Below are 17,675 nucleotides of genomic sequence, written 5' to 3'. Positions count from 1 at the left end.
AAATTATTCATTCATCATATTTCATTATGACTTTTGAGAAGTCACTCCATGTGAAGTTTTACAACATGACATTAAAAAGTCAAATTATTTGATTATATGGCAAAATATTTTCAAATACTGTATATTTAATTGGGAAAAAAGCTGCTTTATTGCTTTTTCTTTCTAAAAAAATAATAATACAAGATATACAAAAGTGCTTAAATTCATTAAAATAAATTAGTATTGCTTTAAGTTTTTAATGAGGATTTTTTTCTGATATCAGGACCGTTGTTTCACCCAGATATTTTTAACTTCATCTCTCCCTAAAATACCAAAATTCATTTTAATTCAGCGATTCATGAAAGAAGGTTATTCAACTCTTTGCATGTAATAATGTGTATTAGATTCTTCAATCTAGACAAAACTAAATATTCAATATAACGTTCTCTTTCTTGGCAGCCGAGTGCTAAAGTCCATCAGGATGTTCTGAATGAGCTGGTTCGGCCCAGTGTGGATTACGTGCGGCACAAGAAGTTCCGGTCAGGAAATTACCCATCATCCCTCAGCAACGAGACGGACAGACTGGTGCACTGGTGTCACGGAGCTCCTGGAGTGCTGCATATGCTCATCATGGCTCATAAAGTGAGTCACACACACACACACACACACACACACACACACACAATCACCATCTCAATACACATGCAAGAGTTACAGCAGAAGCTGCACTTCTACACACGGGCTCTGTTTTTCATAAATCCTGTTATGTTCCTTTATGATGTTTAAAAGCCAGCTCATTGTCTCAGTGTGGAGACAGATATCTGCCGCTGAAGTGAGACGGGATTCAGAGATTCAGCTCTCCGTGTCTCGCGTCTGTCTGCTGTTCATTCTTAAGGTCATGTTTGTTCTGTGTGTTTTTAGGTCACGGAGTTTATTTCTTCATACAGCAGCCCACACTGCCATCTAGTGCTCACTCACAGAGGCACGCTTTTTAATCATAACCTTCTTTTTATCAGGCATCTTAGTGATATTTAAAAAAATGTTACGAATTTGATTTGTTTTTGGTCACATTTAAATACGTAGTCAGATAGAATCAGAAAAAAGATGTTTATGAGTCAGTGCACTTTTAATGAGTTTTTCTCCCTCCATCACTGTAGAACAGTGTTGGGCTCGTTACTCAAGAATGTAATATATTACTCACTACTAGTTACTCCTTTCAACAGTAATATTTCTGGCAACAGTAATTAGCTACACTACTAGTTACATTACTTTTTCTTCACGCCCCACAGAAGTTGTAACTGTGTATCTTCCAGATACAATTCTTCTAGAATGTTACTAACAACATATTTCTGCCTCATCATTTGACCAAAATCCACATTTTATTACAAACACTCAATAGTGATCGATAGTGGCATTCAAGCAGAAGTGTTGTATTAATCTCATTAATTGTCATGTATAGCTTGAAGCTAATTGTAATTTCTCCGTTACCCACATACGATTATATTTCATTATGTATTTTATCAAATCACATAAGTTTGTAAGAAACTGTTTAATTTTCCAAAAATATTTTTTATTATAGTAAAATAATGTATACAATATAATACCACATGCTGATCAGAGGGATGTGGGTGGGATGCCAGAGTAAAGTAAAGCCACAACTTACACAACAGTGTTCAGATCATCTTTATTTCCTGACAAAATCAATATAATGCAATATTTCTATCTGCTGAATGTAAGCTTTTCCATATTCAAAGCTTGTCTGTACTAGTAACTAGTTACTGCCCAACACTGCTGTAGAATGAACATGTGGGTCGTGTTTCTCTCTCTTTCTCTCGTTCTGTGTCTTCTATCTCTGTCTGGTGGATCGCCTGAGGACTGAAAGGGAAAATTGAGCATGTGTTATATTTGGAAAGTGAATTTCTCTTCGAGCAACTTTTACACCAGAGCTCTGACAAATCAAGACAGACGGCAGGACCTGCTTTTGCGTCCAGACACACGCACGCATGCACACACACACACACACACACACACACACACACACACACACTCTCTCTCTCCGTCTCTCTCTCACTCACACACACACACGCGCACGCACGCACACGCGCACGCACGCACACACGCGCACGCACACACACACTCACACTCACACTCACACTCTCTCTCTCTCTCTCTGTCTCTCACTCACACACACACACACACACACACACACACACGTGTTGAAATTGAATGAGGAACAGGATGCAGAATTAAATATAATTTAAATTTAATTCCACTTCCTGAAGTTCATATTGAAACTACAAAGAAATGAATGGTAACACTTCAGATTAAGGAACACAGATTCACTATTAACCAAGTGTTTTTCCTCAGCAAACCCCTAATTGCTGCTTACGGATGGTTTTTGTAGTTAAGTCGAATAAAACATGTATTATTATGTAACATAAATGTGTAATTCATCATATATATTTTGCTCTAGTTAATACATTTTAATACATTTTATTTCATTCAGTAGTTTGGGGTTGATGAGATATTTTAATGTTTCTGAAAGAAGTCTCCTCTTCGCTGTGTTTATTTGACCAAAAATGCAGTACAAACAGTGAAATATTATTACAGTGTAAAACAGCTGTTTTCTATGTGAACATCTGTTAAACTGTAATGTATTTCTGTGATGCGCAGCTGTATTTTCAGCATCATTACTGCAGTCTTCAGTGTCACATGATCTTCAGAAATCATAATAATATGCTGATTTGCTGCTCAACAAACATTTCTTGAATTTCTTGATGAATATATTATGCGCACACACACACACACACACACACACACACACACATAAAGGGTTATGACAGTAAATATACATAGCAGGTATAGCAACACAGTCTGTAAGTATCGCATTCGACTGTAATGATGTAGTTACTATAATTAGATGATAAGCATGATTGGTCACTGGTTCTCAGGAGATCAGACGCGTGTAATGCGTGTGCTGTTGTGTCTCAGGTCTTCAGGGATGAGAAGTACCTGCGAGACGCGGCGGAGTGTGGAGAGCTGATCTGGCAGAGAGGTTTACTGAGGAAGGGTTATGGACTCTGTCACGGCTCGGCGGGGAACGGATACGCCTTCCTCTCGCTCTACCACGCCACACAGGACAAGAAATACCTGTATCGTGCCTGCAAGGTACAGCGCCACACTCCCTCGCTGCTCAGCCCTGTGTACAGTAGATATACAGTAGAGACGGTCACGTTCATCAGCTCTGCGTGTCATTAAACCTGACGTCATGGAAACAAAGCAAGGTCTGCATGAGCCTTTCTAGATGAACAGCACAGTTCACCTCTGATCCAGGCCTCCAGCAGCTTGATCTGTGGAATGTCTATGTATTTGAAAAATATTTGTATGTTTATTAAGGCTGTGAATCAGTTAAAATGTATTGTTTCAGTTGAAATAATCAAATTGCTTGTATCGCATTCTGATTAATAATTTAATCAATCAGACAAGTTATGTGACATGAATCTATCTATCTATCTATCTATCCCAATTCCAGAGAAGTTGGGACGTTTTGTAAAATGCAGTGCGATCAAGAATCTGTGATTTCTTCATTGTTTTTAAGTTTTATTTAAAGTGACCCTATTATGCCATTTTTAAGGTTGCTAATATTGTCTTACGAGTCTCCTAAAACAGGTTTGCATGCATGCAAGGTCAAGAAACACTTTAGTTTTCTCAAAAAATAGATTTAATTTTTCCTCATTTCTAAATGGTTCGTAAATGACTCGTGCGAAGCAGTTCAAAGAATCAGTCTCTCTAAACCCCTCCCTTCCGTGAGCCCTCGCTGCTGTGATTGGTCAGATGGCGCAGTCCTTTGTGATTGGTCTACCGCGTACAGCGCGAATGACAGCCCATGGGCGGACATTATGCTAATGTGTTACTTTGTGACGTACAGCCATAACAGAATACATTAATACGTAATTTTTTTTTTTTTTTTGATAGACAATAACTTTATTTATTGTGCACTGTCGGCTTCACAACTTTGCAGATAGTTTATGTCAGATCTGGACTGAAGGCAGGCCGGTAGCACGCTGCTGTAGCACATGCAGAACGAGAGCTGGCATTGTCTTGATCTAATAGCCAAGGACTTCCCGTGAAAGACATCATCTTGATGGCAGTATACGTCTCTGTACAATCCCAGTATGTGCCTCCATGTCAGTAGTACCTCCGCACATATGCCAGTCACCCATGCTGTGTGCTCTGCTGCACTCATGTACCATGACAGACGTTTGCTTTTGCTTCTGTCGCTGATGAAAGTCCGGATGGTCCCTTTGGTCTTTGGGACTGAGAACTCGAAATCCATTTTTCCCAGAAACAAGTTGAAATGTGGACTCATCTGAGCACGGCACACATGTCCACTGTGTCTCTGACTATCTGAGATGACTCTGGCCCAGAGAACCCCGCAGCATCGCTGCATAGAACTGATGTGTAGCTTTCTCTTAGAGTAACAGATAATCAAGTTGCATTTCTTGATGCAGCAGCAGACTGTGGTTTTCTGAAGTACTCCTGAGCCCATGTGGCTATATTTAACACCTCAGCGTGACGGTTTCTTATGCAATGCCATCGGAGGGGTCAAAGGTCAAGCTCATTCAACTGAGCTTTCCTGTCTTGCCCTACATGTAACCGTGATTTCTCCGGATTCCCTGAGTCTTTTCACAGTATTATGTATGGTACTTGGTGAAATACCTAAATTCTTTGCAGTTTTGCATTGCGAAATGTGATTTTTAATTTGTTTGACACTTCTCTCGTGAAATTTGGCGCAAAGTGATGAGCCACGATCCAGCTTTGCTTGCAAAGACTGAGATGCTCGTTTTATACCCAAACATGAAACCCTCACCTATCACCAGTCCACCTGCTTACTGTGAACGGTTTCAAAACAGTTTAACGTAATATAATCTCTTCACTTTTATTTTGCCTCCGTCCCAACTTTTTTGGAATGTGTTGCAGCCGTCAAAAACTAAATTTGTTCATATTTACAAAATACATTTACGTTGGTCAGTGAAAACTTCGGAAACCTTTTCTTTGTACTTTTGTCAATTAAATAAGTTAAAGAGAATGAACAAATCACAGATTCTTGATTTTTTGCATTTTACAAAACGTCCCAGCTTCTCTGGAATTGGGGTTCGTTCTTTCTTTCTTTCTTTCTGATGCTTTTATGAAAAAGTGAAGCAGAAATGTCCCTGTTAGAACAACTGATTCGTGCTCTTCACTCATCTTATTCTCTTCTGAGATTGAGGATCTGGACATGCTTTAGGGCTGTGCATGGACAGGCACACTTTCCACACTTCACTTTTATGATAAAGCTTGTACTTTGTGTTTCAAATTATTATAATTTTTTTGTTATTAATTTTATTTTGTTTGTTTCTAGTTTGCTGAATGGTGTCTAGACTACGGGACCCACGGCTGCCGTATTCCTGACCGGCCTTATTCCCTTTTTGAAGGTAAATTGATCATCATGTTTCATTGATAAAACATCTTCAAACTGTACTCTTCAATATTCTCGAAAAGCAATGAGTTAAATTTAATATTACATTAAAACTTCACTCATTAAATGAATGAAATAATCATGTCTGCGGTTACAGAGCTGTACTGAAGCTCACGTGTTCATCTTTGGTTGTAACGTGGTTTATTTAGTTTCTAACAAAGGCCAGTCATGTAGTGTTTCCAGCCTGTTCTCTTCATTAAAGTACTCTGGATAATAATCAGTTTCTCTCGTTCTCTGGGGCGAAATAAGAGACACACAGATCAGTTTTGTTCATTTTGTCTAGCTTATTTAAACCAGTGCATATTGTGTAATTATGCAGTCTTTTATATACAAAGGTTTGGGGTTGGTAAATAGTGTCTTCTGCTCACCAAGGCTGTATTTATTTGGTCAAAAATACAGTAAAAACAGTAACATTGTGAAATATTATGAGTATTTCAAATAGCTGTTTTCTATGTAATTGTATGGAAATAGAAATATTTTGTCACATTATAAATACATTTACTGACACTTGATCAATTTAATGTGTCTTTGCTGAAAAGAAATATACATTTCTTTCAAAAAATAAAAAACTTTGGAACAGTAGTTTTTTTTTTTCTTATCCTTCAAAAATAAATAAGATTGTAATTTTCTTTGCAGCTTGCTGCTAAAACTTATTAAAGCAAAACCTTTATTCATTAAAGCGATACTATTTAAGCATTATATCTAAGTTGGAATAAGCAGTAGTATTGAGCTGTGGTTCTCATGTGAGCAATGTGGGTTGAATCTGATTCGCAACATTTCCTAATCCTAATCGGCTCGAAACTCTGTTCTTTAGTGAACATCAAAAGGCCAAAAATATTCAGCACATGTGCTTCGACGTATTGTGCTGCTGTATAAGTTCTGGCTCGCAACATTTCCCGATTCCTCTCTCTCCTTATATTTCTCCGCCGTCGTCTTTCCACAATAAAAAGTGGCAAAAGACCAAAAATATAATAGCAGAAAGCCAAAATCCATTTGTTTTCACAACTTGATGGTGTTCATGTAGCTCTGCTTGATGTTTTTGCTTGACCTTCTGTCCAATCATCTGAGTCCCCGAGGCTCTCCAGAGTCTACATTCACACACTTACCCACTCGGCATCTATAGTGATCTATCTGCTGCTTTACCTTGCTGTTGTCATGGCAACCCGCTTCCTGCTCTCAGACTCTCATTAAAAGTCACACTCTGATTGGCCGCTCGAGTCTCCCGCTGCTTTCTCTGTAGTTAGCGGTCGGTGATGGTCATACTCCCACAACACACGGCATCCCCCTCCGCAGCCCAACATGCCTTCACAAACAGACTGCTGCTTATTAATCAGCATCATGCAGTTGTTTTATTATTCTAACCCTATTGGGCTTGAAATGATAAAAAATCACTAAAAAATGAAAGTTTGCAGAACATGTCCTCATCCTCAGGTCATCCAAGTGTGTTTCTTCATCAGGTTTGTAGAAATGTGTCTCTGCATCAGTGTCTCAGCAATGGATGCTCTGCAGTGAATGGGTGCCGTCAGAATGAGAGTCTGATAAAAACATCCACAGCACTCCAGTCCATCAGTTAACATCTGGAGAAGACAAAAGCTGAAACACACCCAGCATTAAGATGTTTATAACATCTGGAGAAGACAAACACGCATCAGAACACACATGAGATCCTGATCTCAGATGGCCTGAGGATGAGCACATTCTCAACTGATGTTCATTTTTATAAATATCAAAGCTAACCAGATTGTTGTTGTCTTGTTGCTGTAGGTATGGCAGGAGCCGTCCATTATCTCTCAGATGTCATCCAGCCTGAGGGTTCCCGTTTCCCTGCTTTTGAACTTTGACCTGTGCGTTTGGAAGCATAGACTTTTACTCCTTCATTAGGAGCTGTACATGCGGTACACTTACATCGCTCTGGACGGACCCTTTAAAATGAAGAAACCCGTTTCTTCCTCATCATGGACGCAAAAAACCCCAACCTTCAGCCTATAATTTCAGACAACGCTTGTAGTCTTTATCAGTATGTTGCTGGTTTTTGGATAATATTTTATGCTAATATATGGTTTAGTTTAAGTTTATATCTTTATATCTTACAGCGCAACAGTGTTTCTTGCATCTGCATGCTCGTGGGTTAATAGCAGTGCCTCGATGGAGCGCACTGGAGCGTTTGTTCGCTGTTCAGATCCCGTCTGCGTTGTCTTTGTCTTGCATGAGGATGGCAACACATGCTCGTGTCAGAATGTGTCGGTGTATGTGTGCCTTTCGGTAAATTAATCCAGTATCCAACACGGTGTGGTTGTCGAGTATGTACTGTGCGTATGTCAGTGTTTCGTTCCAGTCGCCGTTGTGAAGTGTCTTGATGAAAGAAAGAATGACCTGCTCTGGTAAATATTGTTTCCTCAGGCAAAATGTGTTATGAATGTCACAATAAATTGGGCTTTTTCTGAACTGCTCAAAGTCTGTGCTATCATTCAGCTGATGTACGAGTCTTCACAAATCCACAAAGAAAGCGCAACATCTGTGTAATCAGGTAAGTAGCACAGCAAAATATTGTCAGATTGCAGTAGTGCGCTGGATCCTGATCTGAACTGACCTGATAATACTGATTTCTTCATTTTAATCTGTCTTCATTTTGATAAATTGATATTAATCCCAAGATCTGCCGTAGGCCATAAGGTCTGTGCTGTTGATGCGTGAAATAAACACTAAACATTATTCATAGCGCCTGCCATTCAATAATCTGTCATTTTTGTGCTGATATAAAGCTTTATCAGCTTTAAAATTCTATCAGATTTATTGCAAAATACAAACTCTTTGTTGCTCTTTAATGTGTAGTGACCGATGGCTTTAGCCTCATATGTATATATGTGTGGATAGTATACATATTGTTGTGTGTCACAAGGTTTTACACATGTAAAAATAAGCTGTTTTTGTGAAGAGTTATATTAATGGTGTACGCTCACATGAGATGACTGTACTCTGTTTTCTATAACAAGTGTTTCAATCATACATGGCACGGGTCTCTCTGTGTTTTGCTGTGTAGGGATGACAGTATCAGTACATCATCTCTCAGTTTATACAGTCCAGCTGATAGCCGTAATATTAGGCTTACAAAACGGCTTTACTAAGGCTGAAAACATCATGAAAGATTAAACTCAAAAATATGGTATGAATATTGAGATATTAATGGCATGAGAAAGCATTTGTATGATATTCGAACCTCTGTTGATGTTGAAAGAGAGAACAATTGAAAATTGAAGGGATCTCTGAATATGACACACGTGACCCTGAAGCACAAAACCAGTCATAAGGGTCAATTTTTTTAAATTGAGATTTATAAATCATCTGAAAGCTGAATAAATAATCGTTCCATTGATTTGTTGGACAATATTTGGCTGAGATGCAACTATTTGTAAATCTGGAATCTGAGGGTGCAAAAACATCTAAATATTGAGAAAATCACCTTTAAAGTTGTTCAAATGAAGTTCTTAGCAATGCATATTACTAATCAAACATGAAGTTTTGATATATTTACGGTAAGAAATTTAGAGACTATCTTCATGGAACATGATCTTTACTGACAGAACAGAACAATCTTTAGTGACAGAACAAAAACACATAATAAAAGAGTAAAAATAGAACAAGTAAATAGGGAATAACAATATACAAATTGGGGAGGGATGTAGCAGTGATTCGCTCAGCAGTCCGGACCCTCTGTAGTCTTCTGAGGTCAGATCTGGTAGCTGAGCTGAACCAGACCGTTATTGACGTGCAGAGGACGGATTCAATGATGGCGGAGTAGAACTGGTTCAGCAGCTCCTGTGGCAGGTTGAACCTCCTCAGCTGGAGAAGGAACCTCTGATGGGCCTTTTTCACAATAGAGTCTATGTGAATGTCCCACTTCAGGTGCTGCCCAGGAATCTGAATGACTCCATAAAGAGAGATTTCAGCCGAAAATGACAATTTGTTGCATATAATGTTCAGTTTCTTGCACAGACTGTTTCGTTTCATAAGACCTCGATATTTCATCAAGAGCTACGGGTATTAATTTAATGTTGCCTGATATGCTTTTATTTGTATTCTCAAAGATGCTGACTTGCATTTTATGAATCACCAAGGACCACGGTTTCAGCTAAAAATCTTCTTTACTGTTCTACTGAAGAAAAACTGTCGCATCTTGTATGGCCTTAGGGTGCACATTATCAGCACATTTTCATTTTTGGGTGAACCATCTACTTTTAAAGTAAAGTGATTAAAGAATTACATTTCATTAAAACACTTTCAACAGGTGAATACCAGAGAGAAGCTGAGCTGCTCTAATGTACAGAAAGAGTGAAGTACTGATGACAGAAATCAATGGAAAAGCTGCATGTGTTCTGCCTGTCTTTCTCTTGACCTTCTGCTGTGTGAAATAAGCCTGCGGTGATGTGAGACGAGGTCACCGGCTGCATGCTCGTTATGTAAATGTGTGTAATTGTGTTCAGTGCTGAGTTCAGCTTCAGTGCGTCATGAGATTGGGTGAAGGGTTAGTAACAGTTCAGACCCATTATTCAAGCCAGCACAAACACGTCTCGTATATAAAATGTAAGCTAGATTGCCACCCAGTTCATCCATCTCTATAAAACCACATAATGGTGAATTCAGGTTAATTGGGACATTTGTTTCCTCAGTCATCTCAATGGCAAAAAGGCTCCCAATTTCACCCCTATGTAAAAAAATAAATATCCCATTTCTTGGATCCAGTATGCACAAAATGTGAATTCTCCTGACAGGAACTTAAATGGTTTGGTAGATATGAGCCAATGAGAAGTTTGAGTGTGGTTCATCATATGAGATAATAATAGAACACACTCTCACTATTATTTGTTACATTCTCAGTAAGGATTTCAACAAAACATTCAGAGTTCTAAACCACGAACCACATTTGAAAAAGAAACTGCAAAGACAAAGATAAAACTGAGGTAAAAGACTTCGAGGCATTAAACTACTCGTCCTGGGAAGCATTGTGAATGAATACATTTTCAACCAAATTTCAGAAACTTTCTTGGCTCAAATTTCTTATTTTGTCATTTTTTTTTTTATTTTTTCTGAAGATAGAAAAACGTATATAAATATGTCATGGATACGTATTTGAGTAAATAAATGGATCCACTATTTTGTAGAGGGGCATCAAAATGAAGACTCGGAGCCAGTTTACAGATGACTTCAGAAAGATGGCAGCAGCATCATGTTATTCTTACACAGATTGTGAAATCTGTTGACTTTTTGTTGCATTATACGTGGTGACCATTCAAAAATGGGAAAAGACACTTTTCAAGTTTTCTTTCTTCAAAGTTTGCATGCCTGTAACTCAAGAAGCATTGAAGATCTCTTGATGCTCTTTTAGACTGTTGGTCTTAACAAACCTTTTTTTTTTTGGTATCTTCATTTTAAAGTTATATGCTTAGTTCAGAGATATTGAAACTTCAAGACTAAAGAACAAATAATATTGTCATGTTTCCCTCAAAATACCTGCCGAGTGCCATAAATATATATTTTTTCAACGTTACTTTGGCTGTACCTCAATATTATTTTAGATTGTCATTTGTTTAAGGCCCTGTATGGTTCAGTCCCAGAGACGTGGGCAGCCCAATGCCACTCAATGTCCAATTTGTTGAATATGTTGAAAACCAAATGTTTGCTGCTTCTTTATTAATCAATCTAATAGTTCTTCTTCATTTATGTATATTTTCCCCAGAAAAAAACCTTGAGCTGGTTGAGTCGACACAGAATGACCCATTAGTTTGGGGCTATTCATTTTTTTTTTTTTTTTTTTTAATACTTTAATACAGCAAGGATGCATTGAAGACACGCAAAATATTTTAATTGCTAACAATGGCAGTGAATAAATTACATTTTAAAATATATCACAATAGAAAAGTAATTTTAATAATATTCTAATATTTCACAATATTGCTGTTTTTACTGTATTTTTGATCAAGTAAATGCAGCCTTGATAGGCCTTCTTTCAAAAAATTTACCCCAAACTTTTAAATGGAAACCTATATAAAAGTATCCAGTGCATACAAATATGTACATTGTTTGTGAATGTAATTAATTGTCACTTGCAGTGCTTCATGGAGGTGGACTGTAATTGCAGAGCTCTTTTGGTGCAGTTTTGGTTGCAGTTGTTCAGTGTTAGTGGGTGCTATAATAAAAAAGCCCTCACAAACGTGGTAAAGGAAGTTGAATTTTATATCCTCATCAAAATAATCTGTGACTACATAGCATAATTGTGATTACATTTCAACGTGAGATGATTGTGTGCAACGTGTGCTTTTTTATTTTTAAAAAGCTCCAAGATCTGCTGCAGAACTCTTATACAAGGCTTGAGTTTCGATTTTAGCAACCAAGAAAAGATAGGTCTAATTAACCTAAAAGCTATTCATTTGATGCCATGCTACTCCTAGCGGCTCATTCCAGTAAAATGCCATGACTGTGCAAGTAAACACTTACAAAGCTACAAGTAGCCTAAAATTAGCAAGAGCTGTCCAATACCTGAACACCTGACAAACACAGACACAGCAGCAAGCATAGCAAAGTCTCAAACAGAGGGAGCTTTATTATTGTAGTTGATGATTTTCTGACATCGGTTGCTGGTGTGTCAATGACAGAGCCGTCATTTGAACATCTCTTCAACCACGAGTTCAGGAGAGTAGAACAAAACACTAACGGATCTGAACAAACTCCAGATGGACTCGGTCTCTCTTTGCATAGATCAACTTCAAACGAAACCATGAACAATGTACCACAACTACAGAAACAAGACTTTTAAAACAGGTTTTGAATGTACTTGAAATATACCCGAACCTATTTCAGTCAATATTAGGACTCATCAAGAGTTAAATGTGTAAATAATGCAATGAATGTACTTTCATATCCAGTCTGTGGAGTTTTGTTAACATTTTCATCCCAAAGCTACATTCTGTTCACAGTCACAACATCGAGAATAGAAACCAGCCAGCATTCAATATATTAATCGTACGAATCAAGTATGCAAAATATTTAACTTTAAAGTCAGCCCCCCCCCACACACACACACACACTCTGTTCCAAACTAATCACATGTTCAATTAATATTAAGTACATTTAAATAAAAACTTCAGGATCACATTCACATTTACTAGAAATGGTCTCCAAATCAGTCTAATTTGATATATTTGTTTTTCAAACAGTGTTTGTTGGTGAATGTTATGAAAACTATTTGTAGGTCATATTTCACCTCAAAAACAGCAAAAAGCAATATTATTCTTAATATTCTTAACGCTCTAAATGGACTTAATTGTAATAAAAAGTCCTTAGTCCTAAATGTGCTCAATTTTCTGCAAATGATAATTTATTTTTAGTTTAAATGTGAACTGGACATTTCTCAACAATTTTCCATCTGCATTCTATTTAAAAAGCAAACAGGCTTTAGTATTGCAAACGTGGCTGTTTGCTTCACATGTGATCCTTTTCCATGCTAATGAAGAGGCCTTAAACTATTTTCAAGCGTTATTTTCAAGCAGGTTTTGTAGTAAATGCATCACTCCCTCCAAATAACACTAAAATGCAGCAGTATTTCTCATTGGGGGTGAATTATTATTGTTCATCTGCATACATTTCAATGATAATTGCAGTCCGGTAATTAATTTGCACAGATGAATTCAGGAGAAACTCACAGAGGGCCATTAACAAGAGTGAACTCTCCAACAAAACCAGACATTTAACCCAAAACGAGCTTTTGCAATTTTCCGGCCCATCCACAAAAACAGGGCACTATGAGTGTAATGAAGCAGAAAAGATGTGAATAAATTTCTCTTTCGCTTGCTATGAACAGTTAACATGGCTTCAATAGACTCACTCCATGTGAGTTCATCATCTATTTCAGATTAATACCCATACAAGAGGTTCTTGACCCATTAAACCACTGGGATTGGAACAAAAGAACAGCCAAATTCCTGTTTGTATGGAAGCCTGTTTCTGCCGATAAATAATAATAATAATAAAAAAAGTAACTATGACTTTTTATCTCACAATTCTGACTTTTTCTCACATTATCATATCAACTCACATTCGCGAGAAATAAAGTCAGAATTGAATTAAGAAACTCTTACTTTTCTTGTAAGTTGAACTTTTTTTTTTTTTTTTTACAATTTCGAGTTTATAACTTCCAATTCTGACTTCTTTTCTCAGAGTTGTTAGATATAAACTTGCAATTGCGAGTTATAAAAGACCAATTCTGACAAAAAAAGTCAAATCAACAAATCAAAAGTTGAAAACTTGAAAGTTTAAGGCAAATCTTCAGGAGATTCTTGAGTTTTCTTAACTTGTTTTTGTAGAAACTTCTTATATTCAGTTTTTACAACAAAAAGTTGAGAAAACTCAAAAATGTCCTGAAGCTGGTTGCCTTAAATTTCTTACAAAACTTTCTTACTAAATAAAAAAGTCAGAATTAAACTTGCAATTGCAAAATAAAAAGAAAAAGAATTGTGAGATAAAAAGTGGCAATTATCTTTTCAGTTTTTATTCAGTGGCGTAAACGGGCTTCCACGTGTTCGGGAGGCTCAGGTAGCGTGATATTCACTGGCTGCAATACGATAAAACGCATCGAGTCAGTCTACAGTACGAAACTCCCGCTGTTTGGCTTCTGACGTGCGGTCGGCTTCAGGATGGATGTCGTGTGTTTCTCCAGAAGGTCAGCGCTGGAGGGGCTGGTCCACTCCAGCCCCTCAAGACACGCTTTTCAAAGAAAGAGAGTCGAGCCTGTCAGTATCTCCTGCGCTTCGCATCCCGACAGCTTCTTCAAAGCTCTGTCAGGTAGAGAAGTCTGTTTCAAATCCCATTAGGACCTTTGTTCTCTTTGTTGCCCCTCCGTAGCGCGCCGATAAAGCAATAAAACAAACTGGGAACGGGCAAGAAAGAGCATCCTGAAAACGCAAATAAAAGCAGAGTTTCCCGAGAGCATCAGCGGCGTCTCATTGTGAGGATTCGCTGTGGCTCTTCTTCTCGGCGTTCCTGAAGACCTGTTCGTAGGAAGGCGGTGGATGGTTGCAGTAGGAGGGCGGCGGCGGGTACGAGCTCATCATGTGTGCTGGGGTCGTCTGACCCGGGTAGGCAGGGGTCAGGGTCGTCGTCATGGCGCCGCAGGGGTCACCGTAGCCTTGCATGGCCAGCTGCTGGGAGACTGTTGGAGAAACAATGAATGAAATCATGTTTACCGATGTATAAAATGGGCGGGGGGAATAATTTAATAAATTACAAAAACATAATTTATATAAAAATATAGATTTTTTTATTTTTTTATTTGTGACCCTGCAGCACAAAAGCAGTCATAAGCAGCACAGGTATACTGTATTTGTAGCAATAACCAACAATACATTGTATGGGTCAAAATTATCCATTTTTCTTTTATGCCAAAAATCATTAGGATATTAAGTAAAGATCATGTTCCGTGAAGATATTCTGAAAATTTCCTACCATAAATATATCAAAACTTCATTTTTGATTAGTAATATGCATTGCTAAGAACTTCATTTGGACAACTTTAAAGGCGATTATTGGAGTGAGTTGTATCTCAGCCAAATATTGTCCTATTTTAACAAATGTATTACAATTTATAAATTAACTAAAATGTATATATATTAGTGGTGGGCCGTTATCGGCGTTAACGTGCTGCGTTAACGTGAGACTCTTATCGGGCGATAAAACAAATATCGCCGTTAATCTATTCTCAAAGTTGGGTTGGGAGCTGGGTCTATACTACGCAAACTATGATGACTTTCACCTCGATATTTTAGCGCGGATGTATACCTAGCCGAATAGCACTGTAGGGGGCGAGAACGAGTCTTCGAACCTGTGTGTATGCGTGCTAACATGGATGCAGCTATGAAGCCGCCGGGTTTGCTTCAGGGAAAATTTATTTTTAAGAAGCTTCCCAATGAAGATCGGCAAGTCATTTCTGTCTCTACGTTACATGGTCGCTCTCTGTATCGCGCACAGCGGAGTTCCGCCCGGTGCGCACGCACAACCTGATATTGCCAAGTGCAGCGTGTTCCTGGTCAACATATTTTGTTGACCCTGGAACAACATTTTAATCCAAAAATATAATCTTAACCATATTCCTACACCTAAACCTAACCTTACCCATGAGTAATCCCTAAAATCTGAGGAACTGATAGATGAATTACACTGATGTACAAGCACCAAACACTGATTATAATCCTAAACTTCACAAAAATTATAAACTGGTTCTTGAAATCTGATTGGTTAATCACAATGTTGTTCCAGGGTCAACAAAGATGTTGACCCAGGAACACGTTGCACTTGGCAATATCAGGTTTGGCGGTGCGCACACACACAAACGTAAGCGCACACACACACACACACACACACACACAAACGTAAGCGCACACACAAGTGAGCACACTCCCACTCCTATTTGTAAATATTAAGCCGCAAAACGTCTATTTAAATATGACTTCTGTGTGTCTCTGTGTTAATGTATGGCGCAGACGCATGGGTTTGTTCACTACTCATACAGAAGACCGCGTGACGCTTGCGGCGATATTAACGTCTGTCGTCTCACTAAATGAGGACATAAATACATGAACAACATCTCCAGAACTGCTCTGAGAGTCACTTCATGAGCATTCGAGCGTTTCATTTGAGAAAAACTATCCTCACGGCAACCCGTCAAAATAAAAGTTCGGTTTCACTTGAAGACATTGGGCAGAATGTAATAGACTACTACTAAACTATTAAAACCTTATCTTTAAGGAATAATCACACAATGTCTTCAATGTTATTATCAATATTAAATTCTTGATGACTGCTAGTTGTTTACTACTAGTAGTGAACTTATTCTGATCTACTTGGCAGAATTCAAATGAGCCATTTTAATCTAGATTAATCTAGATTAATTCCAAGATTACAGTGAGATTAATCTAGATTAAAAAAATTAATCTATGCCCACCACTAATATATACACATATATATATATATTTTTTTTTGTTTTGTTTTGTTTTGTTTTTTTTTCCATATATTTATTTATTTCTCTTAATAGAATCTACAGTGTCTTGCTTCATGCACCGCACTCAAAGAAAAACTGCAGTGCTTTACAACTATAGGACAGGAAGAACTAAATAAACTTATCACTGCATCTAAACCAACAACATGTTTATTAGATCCTGTACCCACTAAACTACTGAAAGAGTTGTTACCCGTAGCAGAAGAACCGCTTCTCAATATCATTAACTCATCGTTATCTTTAGGTCACGTCCCAAAACAGTTCAAGATGGCAGTTATTAAGCCTCTTATTAAGAAACCACAACTAGATTCTAGTGAACTGACAAATTACAGACCCATTTCAAATCTGCCGTTTATGTCTAAAATTTTGGTTTTATATATATATATATATATATATATATATATATATTTTTTTTAATACGGTCACGCTTTACTTATATGAATACAAGTTAAACAAATATGCCTCTGCTTTAGCTTGTTTAATAATCTAGCTTTTACTAAAAGCTGGCATGTACGCTGTGAATATGACGGCTTGCTTGTGAGGTTCCTCATTCGTAAGTTGCTTTGGTTAAAAGCATCTGCTAAATTAATTATAAATATATGTTTTAAATACTTTTAATATGCATCACAGTTCAAAAGTTTGGGGTTGGTAAGTTTTTTTTGTTTTGTTTTTTGAAAAAGTTAGGGTTAAACAGTAATATTGTGACATTTTATTACAACTACCCTATTTTTATTATAGACTTTTACTTCTGTGACACAGATTTATGATTATGTCTGCATTTTCATAGTCCAGTTCTTCTGCTTTAAGATCTTGATCAAGATGATGGCTTGTGCTGGTCTGATGTTGATGAGATGAAGAGAATGAAGAACAGGGCGTCTCAGAGGAGGAGAAACTACCGTAATCTGACATCAGTGTTTAACCAACTCAACAACTCACTCCTGTGTGCTGGACGAACAGAGGAAAAGGCTTCTGTACAATTGTAGAATACCCCCCTTTTTTAATTTAATGGCAGATTTACAAAGGACCTTTTAGAGCTTTATATTGTTTTAAAATGCAATATATCATATAGATTAAGTGCAACTGCAAGAAACTAGACCTCCAGCAGTTCTGGGGACTTTGATTCAGTCTCATATT

At 37.6% G+C, this 17,675-nt stretch overlaps 2 protein-coding genes across 4 annotated transcripts in view; one reads left to right on the top strand and one right to left on the bottom strand.

Annotated features, from left to right (window-relative positions):
* Window positions 1–7,964, top strand: part of lancl2 (LanC lantibiotic synthetase component C-like 2 (bacterial)) — a 32,239-nt gene extending 24,275 nt beyond the window's left edge. For 2 of the 3 annotated variants that reach the window (XM_058765761.1, XM_058765760.1), the window contains exons 7-10: window positions 439–621; window positions 2,971–3,147; window positions 5,381–5,453; window positions 7,262–7,964. In XM_058765761.1, the coding sequence (XP_058621744.1) occupies window positions 439–621; window positions 2,971–3,147; window positions 5,381–5,453; window positions 7,262–7,338 (510 nt within the window). In that variant the 3' untranslated portion in view covers window positions 7,339–7,964. Of the gene's footprint in view, window positions 1–438; window positions 622–2,970; window positions 3,148–5,380; window positions 5,454–6,954; window positions 7,238–7,261 lie in introns of those variants that run through there. The other variant, XM_058765762.1, reaches the window with a different exon arrangement.
* Window positions 7,965–12,070: 4,106 nt separating this feature from the next.
* vopp1b (VOPP1 WW domain binding protein b) overlaps window positions 12,071–17,675 on the bottom strand; it is a 47,732-nt gene continuing 42,127 nt past the window's right edge. The window contains exon 5 of the mRNA XM_058764594.1: window positions 12,071–14,699. Coding sequence (XP_058620577.1) covers window positions 14,491–14,699 — 209 coding nt within the window. The 3' untranslated portion in view covers window positions 12,071–14,490. The remainder of the gene's footprint in view (window positions 14,700–17,675) is intronic.

This window comes from Onychostoma macrolepis, chromosome 24 (genome assembly GCF_012432095.1).
Source record: "Onychostoma macrolepis isolate SWU-2019 chromosome 24, ASM1243209v1, whole genome shotgun sequence".
NCBI lineage: Eukaryota > Metazoa > Chordata > Actinopteri > Cypriniformes > Cyprinidae > Onychostoma > Onychostoma macrolepis.
Note: the sequence above shows the minus strand (reverse complement) of the source record. Positions and strands in the feature narration are given on the sequence as shown.